The sequence below is a fragment of the Phyllostomus discolor genome, chromosome 1 (genome assembly GCF_004126475.2).
Source record: "Phyllostomus discolor isolate MPI-MPIP mPhyDis1 chromosome 1, mPhyDis1.pri.v3, whole genome shotgun sequence".
In the NCBI taxonomy this organism is placed as follows: domain Eukaryota; kingdom Metazoa; phylum Chordata; class Mammalia; order Chiroptera; family Phyllostomidae; genus Phyllostomus; species Phyllostomus discolor.
The window spans coordinates 90,612,658-90,627,129 of NC_040903.2; the positions used below are offsets into that span (position 1 = coordinate 90,612,658).

Sequence of the window (14,472 nt, forward strand, 5' to 3'; positions counted from 1 at the left end):
AGAAACAGACACAAATTTAGGAAGTGCAGAGAGTACCAAAATAAGATGACCTCAAAAAGGCCCACATCAAAACACATGATAATTAAAATGCCAAAGGTTAAAGACAAAGAGATAATCTTAAAAGAAGCAAAAGGAGTTAGTTACCTATAAGGAAGCCCCCATAAAACCATCAGCTGATTTTTCAAAAGAAACTGTAGATCAGAAGGTAGTGGCAAGAAATAGTCAAAGTGATGAAAAGCAAGGCCCTATAGGAGGCCCTGAAAACCAACATTATTCTACCCAGAAAGGCTATAATTTAGAATCAAAGGACAGATAAAGAGCTTCCCAGGCAAGTAATAACTAAGGGAATACAGCACCACCAAACCAGCATTATATGAAATGTTAAAGGGTCTTCTTTAAGAATAAAATTAGAAATATAGGACTTCTGGCCAAGATAGAGGCATAGGTGGGTACACCATACATCCACGCACAACCAAGATTAGAACAACAACAATTTAAAAGCAGAATAACATCCAGAACTGACAGAAAATTTATCTGAATGGAAGTCGGACAGCCAAGAAGTTGAAATAGACCCGTTCATCCAGACCGGTAGGAGCGGCGGAGATGAGCAGTCAAGCGTGGAGAACAGAGAGAGTTGAGTGCATAAGGCATCCAGGGCACACAAGATCACAGCAGGTGGACCCTAAGTACACAAGCGGCAGCTGCCAGACCCAGTGAGGCAACGATTGTGGAGCAGGGCAGAGCACGCAACCCAGGACCCCAGAGAAGGGACTGAGGTCTCATGGAGAACGGAGCAACCGCCATTGTTCCCTCTCAACCCCGCCCCCACATACAACGCCACAATCCACTGACTGGGGTGCCCAGCCCTGGTGAACACCTAAGGTTCCACCCCTCACCGTAACAGGAGCAACCAGACCCCCCCCCCAAAAAAGAGAGAGCAAGAGAGACATGTCTCAAACAGAAACACACATCAATGCCCCAAGGGCTCATTCTTTTGAGCAGCCAAGAGATAGCCAATCTATCAGATGCACAGTTCAAAACACTGGTGATTAGGAAGCTCACAGAATTGGTTGATTTTGGGTGCAAATTACATGAAAAAATGCAGGTTACCATAAAAGAGATGAAGGAAGATGCACGGAGAACCAACAGTGATGGGAAGGAAACTGGGACTCAAAACAATAGAGTGGACCAGAAGGAAGAAAAAAACAACCAAACAGGAAAGAATGAAATAATAAGAATTCAAAAAAACGAGGAGAGGCTGAGGAACCTCCAGGACATCTTTAAACATTCCAACATCCAAATTACAGGGGTACCAGAAGGGGAAGAGGAAGAGCAACAAGCAGAAAAGTTATTTGAACAAATAATCAAGGAGAACTTTCCCAATCTGGCAAAGGAAATGGACTTCCAGGAAGTCCAGGAAGCTCACAGAGTCCCAAAGAAGTTGGACCCAGGGAGGAACACACCAAGGCACATCATAATTACATTAGCCAAGATAAAAATGAAGGAGAGAATCCTAGAAGCAGCAAGAGATAAAGGGACAGTCACCTACAAAGGAGTTCCCACAAGACTGTCAGTTGATTTCTCAAGAGACCTTACAGGCAAGAAGGGGCTGGAAAGAAGTATTCGAGTCATGAAAGGCAAGGACCTACATCCAAGATAGCTCTATCCAGCAAAGCTTTCATTGAGAATGGAAGGGCAGATAAAGTGCTTCTCAGATAAGGTCAAGTTAAAGGAGTTCATCCATCACCAAGCCCTTATTTTATGAAATGTTAAAGGGACTTATCTAAGAAAAGAAGATAAAAAAAAAACATGTATAGTAAAAGGAGAGCAAACTTACAATTGTTAACAACCACACCTAAAGCAAAACCAAAAGAAACTAAGCAAACTAGAACAGGAACAGAACCACAGAAATGTAGATCACATGGAGGGTTAGCAACAGGGGAGTAGGAGGAGAAGGAGTGGAGGAGGAGAGAGGGGGAAAAGGTACAGAGAATAAGTACCATAGATTGTAGGTTGAAAATAGATAGGGGGAGGGTAAGAATAGTATGAGAAATGTAGAAGCTAAAGACCTTGTAAGTATGACACATGGACATGAACTAAAAGGGGGGATGTGGGTGGGAGAGGGTGTACAGGGTGGAGGGGAGGGAAGGGGGGAAATGGGACAACTGTAATAGCATAATCAATAAAATATATTTTAAAAAGAATAAAGTAAAAATATGAATAAAATGGCAACAAATACACATCTATCAACAATTAAATCTAAAAAAAAACAAAATAAACAAACAGACATAACTGGAACAGAATCATAGATACAGAGAACATTTTGAAGGTTGCCAGATGGGGAGGGAGGTGGGGGTGTCAGGTGAAAAAGGTGAAGGGATTAAGAAGTACAAATGGGTAGTTACAGAATAATCATGGGGCTGTAAAGTACAGTATAGGAAATGGAGTAGCCAAAGAACTTATATGCATGATCCATGGACATGGAACATGGGGTGGAGACTGCCTGAGTGAGTGGGGTGACTGGGTAGAGGAGGTCAAAGGGGGGAAAATTGGGACAACTGTAATAGCTTAATCAATAAAATATAAGTTAAAAAATAAAGAAAAAAACAACTGAAAAGTATTCTCAAAACATGAAGTACCACAGAAACTGGATGGACTATAGGGGAAAATAATAGTTTTAATGAACAGAGCTTTCTTTCACCTCAGTCAGTATAACTTCCCAGAAGCCCACATATTCTTCACAGAAATTTTAAAGATTAACTCAACAAATTCTGTGACCCACAACAACGCTGTGTCTGCTCTATCTGGGCAAACTCAAGCAGCAGCTTGAGACCATTGTGCAGCATGGTGCAGCAGGACCCCAGGCACTACCTGCATGAGGGGATGCAACTCAAACTGACCACCAGGCACAAGCTGGAGTCCACCCAGAGGATGCAGAACAAGCAGGCCCTGCTCCAGGCAGTCACTGGCAAAGAAGGAAGGGGACAGTTTCAACATGCAGTGTCTCAAGCTGGCCTACATCCTTCATGTTCTGGAAGCACCCGGTCTTTGTAAACTGTACATTGCAGCTAATGTATGAATGTGGCTAGTGTATTCAGTGAACCCTCTCTCACTGGTGTCTAGGAGCATGTCTCCTTGGTCCAGAGCAAAAGCCAAGGCTGTTGCACAGTTTTGTGCAAGTTCAACCCAGCCAATTCAACCCAGCAGCTCTGCACTGTTTGTGAACCAGGGTAAACATGCCATCAGGATGGTGGTCACAGGCAGAGAAAATGCACAGGAAGCACTGGGTCCCTTTTTCCTTATTCCTGGAAGCTGCTCTGCTTGGTTTATTAATTCTGAATATACTCTACACCTGACACTCTATGCCTGAGTGTCTGGAGCACAGGTGGCAAACACAAGGCCTATGGGCCAAATCTGCCCCTCTACCTTGTGTTATTAGGCCCTGCACCTTGTTTCCACCCAGTGGCAGCACCAAGCTCTCACTTAACTGTTAAGGAATAGTTACATTTATAGAGTCCTAGAATTACATTTGGCCCTTTGAAGGCAGCCACGAGGCTGATGTGGCCCCCAGTGAAAATGAGTTTGACACTCCTGGTCTAGAGCATTTATAAAAATGGTCTAGAGCATTTACAAAAATGGAAGAGGGACACCATAATTTAATTAATTACAATTAACTATTTTTAACCACCCCCCCAAAATATGCAACAAGGCATCAGTATTATATGTCTTTAAAGGCTTTATAATTTAACTGGTATTTACCATGACAACAAAAAATAAATCCTGCCTTTGAGTCATTTATTTAACATACACTTGAAATTTTCCTAAGGCTTGATTAGCTTCTTCATTCAAGGAAATTCCAGGTTCATATGATTTCACTGGTGAATTCTACCAAACACTTAAGCAAGAAACAATACCAATTCTATATAATATCCTCCAGAAAACAGAAGAGGAGAAAACATTTCCCATTTTATTGGAAATAAAATTACTCTAATGACAAAACCAGTTAAAAGATGTTAAAATTACAAACCAATATCCCTATTCCGTAGGAATAAAAATATAAAAATAGCCCTCCTTAATTAGAGATCAGTACACATTACAGGTTAAAAGAAGAAAACGCCTAAGCATATCATCTTAATAATGTGAAATGATTGATATGTTATCTTACTACTACTGTTTGTTGGAATAAGGTGATATTTTATATGATGCCCTGTTCCTGCCTAACCCAACATTCTTTCCCCCATCCCTTTCCTAATTATCTTCTTAGTTCTGGAGATCACCCTTCCTCACACATCCCCCCTTCTAGGACTGTCATCTTCAAGGATGCAGTTAGGATCAATTTATTACAGTAGAAAACATACAGGGCTGGCCAACTGAGGGCTGTCTCTATTCAACACAGCCCAAAAGAATCAAGAATATTAGGCTCATCCCCTGAAGAAAATTATCCCAAAAGATCCAAAAGGGCACCATACTAAATACTACAGTACAAATAAAACCCAAACAGCCTCAGTTTAATGCCGTAATAATTATGTTCTTTTTACTTAGGGCAAATCATGTTTAATTCTCTTATAGAATACTTTTTAATGGAATAACTCTACCCTTAGCAATCCTATATTGGAGAAGCAGGCACACTTCAGTAAGTTAGCAAATGCTTAGGATAGAAACCCATTCTAAACTCTTTCCCAAACACACTGCTTCACTTCAACCCTTCACTCACGTAGTGCTTTAACTACCCACTTATAAAATGTTAATAATTGGCTCAAAGAGCTCCAAAAATACCAAACACATTAGAAATACAGTATTTAATGTATGTGTGAATAAAATTAAATTGCATTACTTACACCAATCTTTATTTTGATTTGAGGTAACAAATTCTATCATTTCATTTTTCCTCATCTCTAACCACATTTCCTCCAACAGCCTAGCATTTCTATTAAATGCAGACTTTGCCTTATATCACCACAGAAAGTATCTTTTTAAATTGTTGATATAAAACAGTCTACCAAACTTTATTAAATCAGGAAACTCCTTTTAAAAATATACAAGTAGCCCTGGTTGGTGTGGCTCAGTGGATTGAGCGCTGGCCTGTGAACCAAAGGGTCACCAGTTCAATTCCCAGTCAGGGCACATGCCTGGGTTGCAGACCAGGTCCCCAGTTGGGGGTGCAAGAGAAGCAACCACACACTGATGTTTCTCTCCCTCTCTTTCTCCCTCCCTTCCCCTTTCTCTAAAAATAAATAAATGAAATCTGTAAAATACACATACACACACACACACACACACACACACAAATAGATAAATAATTTTAAAAAACCAAGATCAGTAAGCTGAAACTGAACTCTTATACCAAGGACCGGGTTGTTTGCCAAGCCTTCATCCATCGGGATGGCAATGCCAAAAGAACAGAGACCTCCTTGTCAATTTTCAGATAACCGTGATGGGTTGCCTGCCATAAGCCAGGCAAAAATAATGACATGAATTTACAAGATGAATGGCCAGAACAGGAAAAGCCATTTCAATCTAAGATATATCCCCGTGGGTGACAGCAATAGCTACGCAGCAGCCAGTAGTTTCACTTTGCATTGTGTCACAAAGTAACTTCAAAAGAACAAATTAGCCCTAACAGGTGTGGCTCGGTTGGGTATCATCCTGCAAAGTGAGAGGTCACCAGTTCAATACCCTGTCAGGGCACAGGCCTGGATTACAGGTTTGGTCCCCCAAATGGGGTGTGTACGAGAGGCAACCAATCAATGTTTCTGTCTCACACCAATATTTCTCCTTCCTCCCTTTCTCCCTCCCTTTCTCTCTCTCTAAAAATAAAAAAAATCTCTTCAGAAAGTAAAACAAGAACAAATTAAACATTAGACTGAAAGTAATAACATTAAATGACCTAAACCTCTCCCCAAAACAAAAGTAATATGCTTTTGAGTTGAAAAATCATTGAAATTCAAACTAAACAAGAACAAAATATCAGACTAAATGAAGCCTACAAAGTGCAAGCATTTCTAGCAAAGGAAAGAGGGTACCAAAAGGTCAGACTTTTCAGGTACTGCCCAAGCAAGATCCATTTATTCCAACAATTCTGTGTTTTCATATCACATGTCATAAAAGATCCACAAAGATATTACTTGGCCATATTTTATTTACATGATTACATACCACAAAGAATAAAAAATATGTTCATATTCTAGCTTTTAGATTATACTCTCAGAATATTCAAATATGCATTTTCTGAATATTCAAACGTACATTTTCAAAACTGAAGAATTCTTGTCTTTTGCACAAAAGCCACTTCTAAAACACACGGTATAGAGGTGTGTGATTTCACTTACTTGCTTTCTTATGTAGTAACTTGTGAGTAGCCCAACTTCCTTTAAAACATTCCTGAAAGAGCAAACATGAAAATTAGTGTCAGACCTTCCTTAATTAGGAGCATCTTAAAGAATGATGTATATAAGAAACGGTCATTAAGAATTTCATTTGCAAAAAACAAATCTCTGACTTCACTAAATGCTGAGAAAAGTTCAAGAAATGATGCCTGCTTAAAAATTCATTTCAAAGAGCAACCTAAACTTCACATTACTTCAAATAAGCAAGAAACATTAGCCTATATTGTAAATAGCAGTCACAGATAACATTTCAATTTTGTCACTAAACTATTTAAGTATTTTTTAAAATCATGAGCCAGTTAATTGTTTTTAAAAAAGACAAGAAAAATGGTGCAGCCTCTTCCATTACTATAGCAATTTAATTCTCAGTCACACCCACCTCATTTACTATGTGCTGACAGCCCTACTAGATGGCGCCCCATGAAGGAAGCGACTGTGTCAAGTGTACCAACGTGCCCCAGAGCCAGGCAGACAGCCTGGCACACGGTAAAGCTTCAGTGAGTATTTGCTGATTAGTCAAATGGATGAATGACTAGAAAGGCTAAGCTTTTCATTTAGGAAAGTATGTTCATGTAACATATTCCAGACAACACCAGCAAGAAGTACTAAACTAGAAAAATAAGTTCAAGTAATAAATTGAATTAAAATAAACTCAAGCAATAAATATTATTTATGCTTTGATTTTTAGAGTATCTCCTTCAAAGAATTTAAAATTACTCAAGTACAGTAATTCCCCTTATTACAGTTTCACCTTCTGGAGTTTCAGTTACCTACAGGCAACTGCAGTCCAAAAACATTAAAAGAAAAATTTCAGAAATAAACAATTTTTAAGTTTTAAATTGCACTTCAGTGTGAATAGCATGATGAAATCCCATGAAGTCCCGCCCAGGACATGAATCACCCCTTTGTCCAGCACATCCACATTTTCTATACTGCCCACCTGTTATTATCTTAGTAGCTGTCTCAGTTATCATACTGGCTATCTCGGTATCACAGTAATTGTGTCCAGTAACCCTTATTTTACTTAATAATGGCTCCAAAGCACAAGAGTGATGCTGGCAATTTCAATATGCCAAAGGGAAGCCATAAACTTTATCATGGGTATATGCATACAGGAAAAAACATAGTAAAGGTAGGGTTCAGTACTATCCAAGGTTTTAGGCATCTACTGGAGATTTCGGAACATATCCCCTGCTGGTAAGGGAGAACTATTATAAATCATTACAAATACTAAGAAAATTCACAAAGTCCTATAAATGTTTTGACTTTACAAACATAAAAAAGTAAGTCATGAGTAAAAGCTAAGAGAAAAGAGAAAATAAAGCATCCCTAGAAATGTTTAGCAAACACAGCACATTACACTGGTGATGCTAAGGCTACTCTCCTGAGGTTTGCCCCAGGCCTCTGAGAGGTCAACTTTTCCCTCCAGACCCAGGATTGCCACTATTTTACTTTACTTTCACTCTCCTTGTATCCTCATATCCTGCAGCAGTTAAGTCAAGAAAACCCAGCTCATTATTTATTCCCTCCTACTACAACATCAATAGAATCCAAGTGTATAAAAAGACATCCTTAGATTTTTTTCATTCCTGAAGCTGTAACTAAGTTCTGTCTTTTGGGGAGGATGTGAGGGTGGTGGGCAGAATATTGGTGACACAAAGATGTCCATGTCCTAATCCTCACACACCTGTGACTATGTCAGGTTACCATGACAGTGAGGAGGAATTAAAGTTGCTAATCAGCTGACCTTGAGATGCGGAGATTATACTGTTTTATCTAAATGAGCCTGGTGTAATCACAAGTATCTTTAAAAACGAACTTTAAAAAGGGGGAGGTAGGAGTAAGAGAAACATGTAATGATGGAAGCTGGGTCAGAGAGATAATTACATTACTGGCTTTGAAGATGGAGGAAGGGGACCGTGAGTCAAGGAATACAGGCAGCCTCTGGAAATTGAAAAGGGCAAGTAACAGATTCTCCCTAGAGCCTCCAGAAAGGAATACTGACCTGCCAACACCTGATTTTAGCCCTGAGACCCGAGGCTTCTGAGCTACAGAACTGTAAGATAATAAATCTGTTGCTTTAAGACATCAAGTGTGTGGCAATTTGTTATGGCAGCTACAGGAAGGAAAACAGTTATCCCTATTTGTTGTCAAATTGCAAAACCACTCACAACTGGTTTCTCTCCATCCCAGAATTATAGGAAGTTGGTAGAAAAACAAGTATTTATGCCATAAGAAAGAGCTATTATGATTACCTGAAAAGTCCCAAGAACTAAAATAAGTGATTTCTTCAGTAAAACCACATCTACTACAGAATAAGAAAGGAAAAGTCAATGTTGATTTATAATATGAAGATAACCATAAGCTACTGTTTACTGAATAGGTGCACTATACACAATATTTCATTTCATCCTCACAAAAATTCTGCAAGGCAGAGGACATTATCCCCACTTTACACATGACAACACTGAAGCAGAAACAAGTTTGACAATCACATAACAGAACCATAACCAGCAAAACTAAGACTCAAACCCACATTACTGCATTAGAAGTAATGCTTTCGAACTGCTTTACTCTGTGTGTGTGTGTGTGTGTGTGTGCGCACGCGCGTGGGCACGCAATTCAAAGCATCAATTTAGCACTAAACTTAGAACCAGAAAACATGGGTGTGATTAAGCTATACCATGTACTAGCCATACCACTGTAAGCACTGAAATATTATCTTTAAATCTAGAAATTGGTTATTATTAACCATTCTCATGGATCCTCAATTGCCTCACCGATAAAGTGGGGTTGACAGCTCCAGGAAAAGATAATATAGCAGACTACAAGAAATGGTGTAAATAACCTACATGAAAGTAGTTGACAAAGTGTCTAGCACACAGCAAGTATCAATATATGGGAGCCCTTGACATCCCAGCACTTACCACTATGCCTGGAATTGAACAGGTTTTCTCAATATATGTTGGAGAGTGAACGAAAAGTAATGGGATCACATACACAAAAGCCTTCTAGTTGTAGGTGGAAATGTAAACTGTGTTCATTACCTACTAGAACAGACTGCAAACTGCCTACTCCATAGCCATTCCCCTTTTCCTTAACACCAACAGAATTCTGCCAGTGGAGTTCTAATGCTCCCTGCTAAAAACATCCCCAGCCTCCTTAATTACACGGGTGGCCATGTGATCTAGTCTGCCCAACAAAATGTAAGTCTAGTTGTTGGGTAGGACTTCTGGAAAGCTTCTTAGAAAACAGGCACTATTTTCTACTCTTTGCCCTTTCCCTGGCTTCAAACAAGGAGATGCAGCCTGACAAAGCAACAAACACATCCCAAGAGGCCTGGGTCCTTAATCACTTTGGGCAGACACTGAAGTGATGCAGTAGAGCCTCTGGAGGGAGCACAGCCCTTGATTTACATTCAGTGAAACTGATTGTGGACTTCCGGCCTCCAGAACACTGTGAGAGCATAAATCTGTTATGTTAAGCCACTCAGTTTGTAGTGATTTGTTACAGCAGCCACAGAAAACCAATACAGTAACTGACCAGACATCAGGGCACACTGGAAGAATGAATCCAATTGATGACTACACTAAACCAGGGTGAAGGACTAATTACAGTCTTTCTGACGCTTTTCTCACTTACATGTACTTATTTATGGAATCAACTCCCAATTATTCATGGTAACTTATTAAGTGGGGCAAGCAAAGAAGGATGACTTATTTTAAGAAATCTAACTTCAGCCAGCAATTTCAACTTCTCTTCCTCTCCTTTCCAAGCTATTCCTCATCAGTTATGACTGACAAAAAGGTGGTGGCACATTGGTATTTCACCCTTTTTTCCTTCTTCTAGGCTAGCCTGTGGCAAAGATGTTTATGGCAGTAAGAATGTCAGCAAAGGAAAGATCAGAGATAGGGAAGAAAAGTAAAAGGAAAAGTTCAAAGTAGGTAGGTATTGGAACCCCAGTTTAAGAGTCTGCCAGGCCAAGGCAAAATCCCACCACAGCAGAATGTTAGGCGCACTACTCCACCTCACTTCAAGGCCTTGATTCTAATGTTTCCTTAACACCAAACTATCTGCATACCAACTACATGTGGCACAATTTCCAATCAATTTTCATTATGTCAGCTAAGAACAAACCAACTGAATGTTGCCCACCAAGAACTATACAAGGCTAACTGGTTTGTGCATCTCTTACGTACTAATAGTTAACACTGTAGCACCACTATGAACAGTTCAGTCTTCCCTGAAAAAATTAAGGACTGATTCTTGGTCTAGCACATAAACTCCCTTACCCAATATTCTAAACTGTTTCGATTGTTAGGTAAGCGCTAGCAAAGTTTGTACCCTTAGCCTGGCAATCCCTTCTCCTGACATCACTGAAATTAGAATATAGAGGCAGAAGGGCACAAAAAAGGAATAATAATAATAATAATAAACATGTTAAGAACAATACAGAAGTAACATCTGGACAGAGCAGGGTCAATGTAGATGAACTTTTAGACACTTTTCAGCTCCACAAAGCCTATAACTGCATTTTACAAGTAATTATGGAAGAGATTACAAGTTCTCAGAAATTTTTAAATTACAGTAGGAATAAATATCTCAAAACAAAGTTAGGAAAATCTCCCCCAAATTGTGAGCAAAATTACAAAAAGTTAAAAATAAAGAGATGGTATTTTTGAAACAAAGGATTAAACCAACAAGTCTAACATCTGCATAACCACATTTCAGAAAGAAAATGAAGACGAGAGATTAAAGAGACAATGTAAAAGTTTTCCATAACTGAAAGACAGAAGTTTCCAGATGGAAAAGACCACCTAAGGATGAAAACCAGCTTGCCCAAGGCACACAGTATGAAATGTCGTAATACCATGAACAAGAGAACACCCAACAAGCTTACAGAGAAAAGGTAAGGAATAATTATGCAAAAGATTGTGATTCTTAGTGGTATCAGACTTTCATAACATAAAAACTCTGAGAAAACCATTTGCAAACTAGAATTCTATATGCAGTCAAACTGCAATTCAAGTATCAGGGCATAGCAAGACATTTTCAGATACATAGAATCTCAAAATTTTACCTCCCATACAATCTTTCTTAGGAAGCTACTAGAGGAGATATTACATACACATAAGAATAAACCCAGAGATGGGCCCTGGCTGGTGTAGCTCAATGGATTGAGCACAGGCTGCAAACCAAAGGGTTGTGGGTTCAATTCCCAGTCAGGGCACATACCTGGGTTGTGGGCCAGGTCCCCAGTGAGGGCTATGTGAGAGGCAACCACACACTGATGTTTCTCTCCCTCTCTCCCTCCCTTCCCCTCTCTAAAAATAAATAAATAAAATCCTAAAAAAAGCGGGGGAGGATATGATACAGACAAGACAACAGAGAAGTAAAGAGCATCTCTAGGATGGTGCTTGAAAAGAGATGTAACGATGATTACTATGCAGCAAGCCCAGGCAGCAAGAAGTTCTGGCTGGAGGAGGTCATATGGTTCCAAGAGAGGCATTTCCAAGATAAAACTGATTAAATGTCAAATGTGTTTTAAAATTACTGAGAGGAGTTCTATACATCTGTGGAAGAGTTTGGGGATGAATCAGTAAGTGACCAAAGGAAACTGTTAAAAAAAAAAATGGGAAATAGGCCCTGGCTGGCATAGCTCAGTGGATTGAGCGCCGGCTGCGAACCAAAGTGTAGCAGGTTCGATTCCCAGTCAGGGTACATGCCTGGGTTGCAGGTCATGACCCGCGGCAACCGCACATGTTTCTCTCTCTCTATCTCTATCTCCCTCCCTTCCCTCTCTAAAAATAAATAAATAAAATCTTTTTAAAAATAGGAAGTGGTCCATTTCAACAATAAAAAAGAAAAAAAAAAGCATCGCAGGTTCGATTCCCAGTCAAGGCACATGCCTGGGTTGCAGGCCATGGCTCCCAGCAACCACACATTGATGTTTCTCTCTCTCTTTCTCCCTCCCTTCCCTCTCTAAAAAATAAAAATAAATAAAATCTAAAAAAAAAAAAGCATTTATAAGTAAACATCATGAGTAAAAATATTTTTAAAAGATTTTATTTATTTATTTTTAAAGAGGGAAGGGAGGGAGATAGAGAGAGAGAGAAACATCAATGTGCGGTTGCTGGGGGTCATGGCCTGCAACCCAGGCATGTACCCTGACTGGGAATCGAACCCGCGACACTTTGGTTCGCAGCCCGCGCTCAATCCACTGAGCTACACCAGCCAGGGTGAGTAAAAATATTTTTAAAAAGTGGGAAATTGGAAAGTGAGGAGGGAATTTATAAATTAGAAGCATTTAACTAGGTGTGTGAAATAATTTGATCAACAAGTTACAAAAGTCATTTTAACTATGGACATTTTGCCTCTATGACATTGAGACAGTAAACATAAATGCAATCTAGAAGCATTTAAATGACCTTACTACAGATTAAGATTCAACATAATGTATTTTTTAAAACACGAGGTCTAACCATAAAGTAACCAGCCATGTAATATGAAAAAGAGACATGTATTGAAGAAGATACAAGAAACATTGTACATAGGACAATGACACCCCAGTCCCCTTCAAATTAGACACTTTAGGACCTCATGCAGTTCTCCCAATGGCCATCAGTTGCTCTCACTGCATTTTCCTGAATCTCACTGATGGTCTGAAATCTATTCCCTTTCAAAGGTGATTTTAGTTTTGGGAAAAGCTAGAAGTCGCAGGATGCCCAATCTGGGCTGCAGGGGAGCTGAGTCACCTGGGTGATTAGATGTTTTACCTAAAACCTTTGCACAAGATGTGATGCTTCCGTGGGTGCATTATCATGATGAAGCTGCCAATCACCAGTTGCCCATAGCTGCAGACTTCTGCATCATCCAGACAGTTTCCACAGAGGAATGTTCAAGATTAACGCAAAATGCAACATCGACTCGGTGCTCTACTAACTTCGTCATTTTGAATGCAATGGCAACACAGTACACATGCTCACTCAATGTTGCCTACCCCTCCCTCCACTGACTAGTACAGTGAAGTCGTCGCTGTTCACACATGCACATTTCAGACCACTCTCCATGGCTGCAGGTTACATCAATTTCACACAAATCTTTCTCATTATATTAACAGTGGCTGGACTTTTTCTGGACAGACCTCGTATGTATGCCCACTGCTAAAGAATCCCCTTTTTAAAAGTTTATAATATGAATGAATTAACATCTTAAAAATCAGTTAAGTAATATTTAAAAAAAACAACGAATTTTAAAACTATAAGAAATTTACATTTTTATAGATGATATGAGGAGGGAGAAGATGGCGGCAAAGTAGGTAGAAGCTAAGTTCACTTGCTCTAGTTCCCAACTCAGATTCTCAGCTAATCTTCCAACAGATAACCTGAACTACTAATGGAATCTTAGCTGATATGAAGTTTTGGGCCAAGGAATACAGAAGACCCTTCACAATGGGCTTTAAAGAGATTTTATATTATGAAGGGGAAACACCCCATGCGTGGTGGTGCCTGTAGTTGTGGAGACTGCTAAGAAATCACAGCTCTGTGGCTCCCTCTCTTCCCAGGGCAGAGGGGCCCCAGTCCCAAGTGGGGAATCCACAGACCTGGGTCAGGAGTGACTTGCAAGGTCGGGGAGACCCAGAATAGGAACACTGTGAGCAGCTCATCATCTATAGCTACAGCGCTAAATGCCAACCAGGAGACTGTCAGAGAGAAGAACTCTATCTATACCTGTGTTGATAGAGGCAGGCTGCAACCAGCTGCACCCATGAAAAGCTTCTGGCTTTCTAGAGAGGTGGAATGAGCAGAAAACCAGACAGGGACTTGGTGCTACAGTGTGTGTGCCACAGAAAGACTTTTTAAAAGGGGAGCTAGAGTGTGCTGTGCAGGGAACCCTGTGCACAGCTGTCTCGCCAACAAAGGGAGAAGGCCAAAAGCGCAGTTTGCTCCCACTGAATACAGCTGGGTGGGGAGGTCAGAAAATTGCACAGCGAAGGGATTTCTGTCCAAGACCAACATGACTGGCAAGCTGGGGTCCATGCAAAATGGAGAGTTCAAAACTGTGTCTACTATGAGGACAGTGGGCT

General features: G+C 40.0%; 1 protein-coding gene across 1 annotated transcript in view; it reads right to left on the bottom strand.

Moving 5' to 3' along the window:
* The window catches only part of METAP1 (methionyl aminopeptidase 1), an 83,650-nt gene that overhangs the window by 36,446 nt on the left and 32,732 nt on the right, over positions 1 to 14,472 (bottom strand). The window contains exon 2 of the mRNA XM_028506149.2: positions 6,330 to 6,381. Coding sequence (XP_028361950.1) covers positions 6,330 to 6,381 — 52 coding nt within the window. The remainder of the gene's footprint in view (positions 1 to 6,329; positions 6,382 to 14,472) is intronic.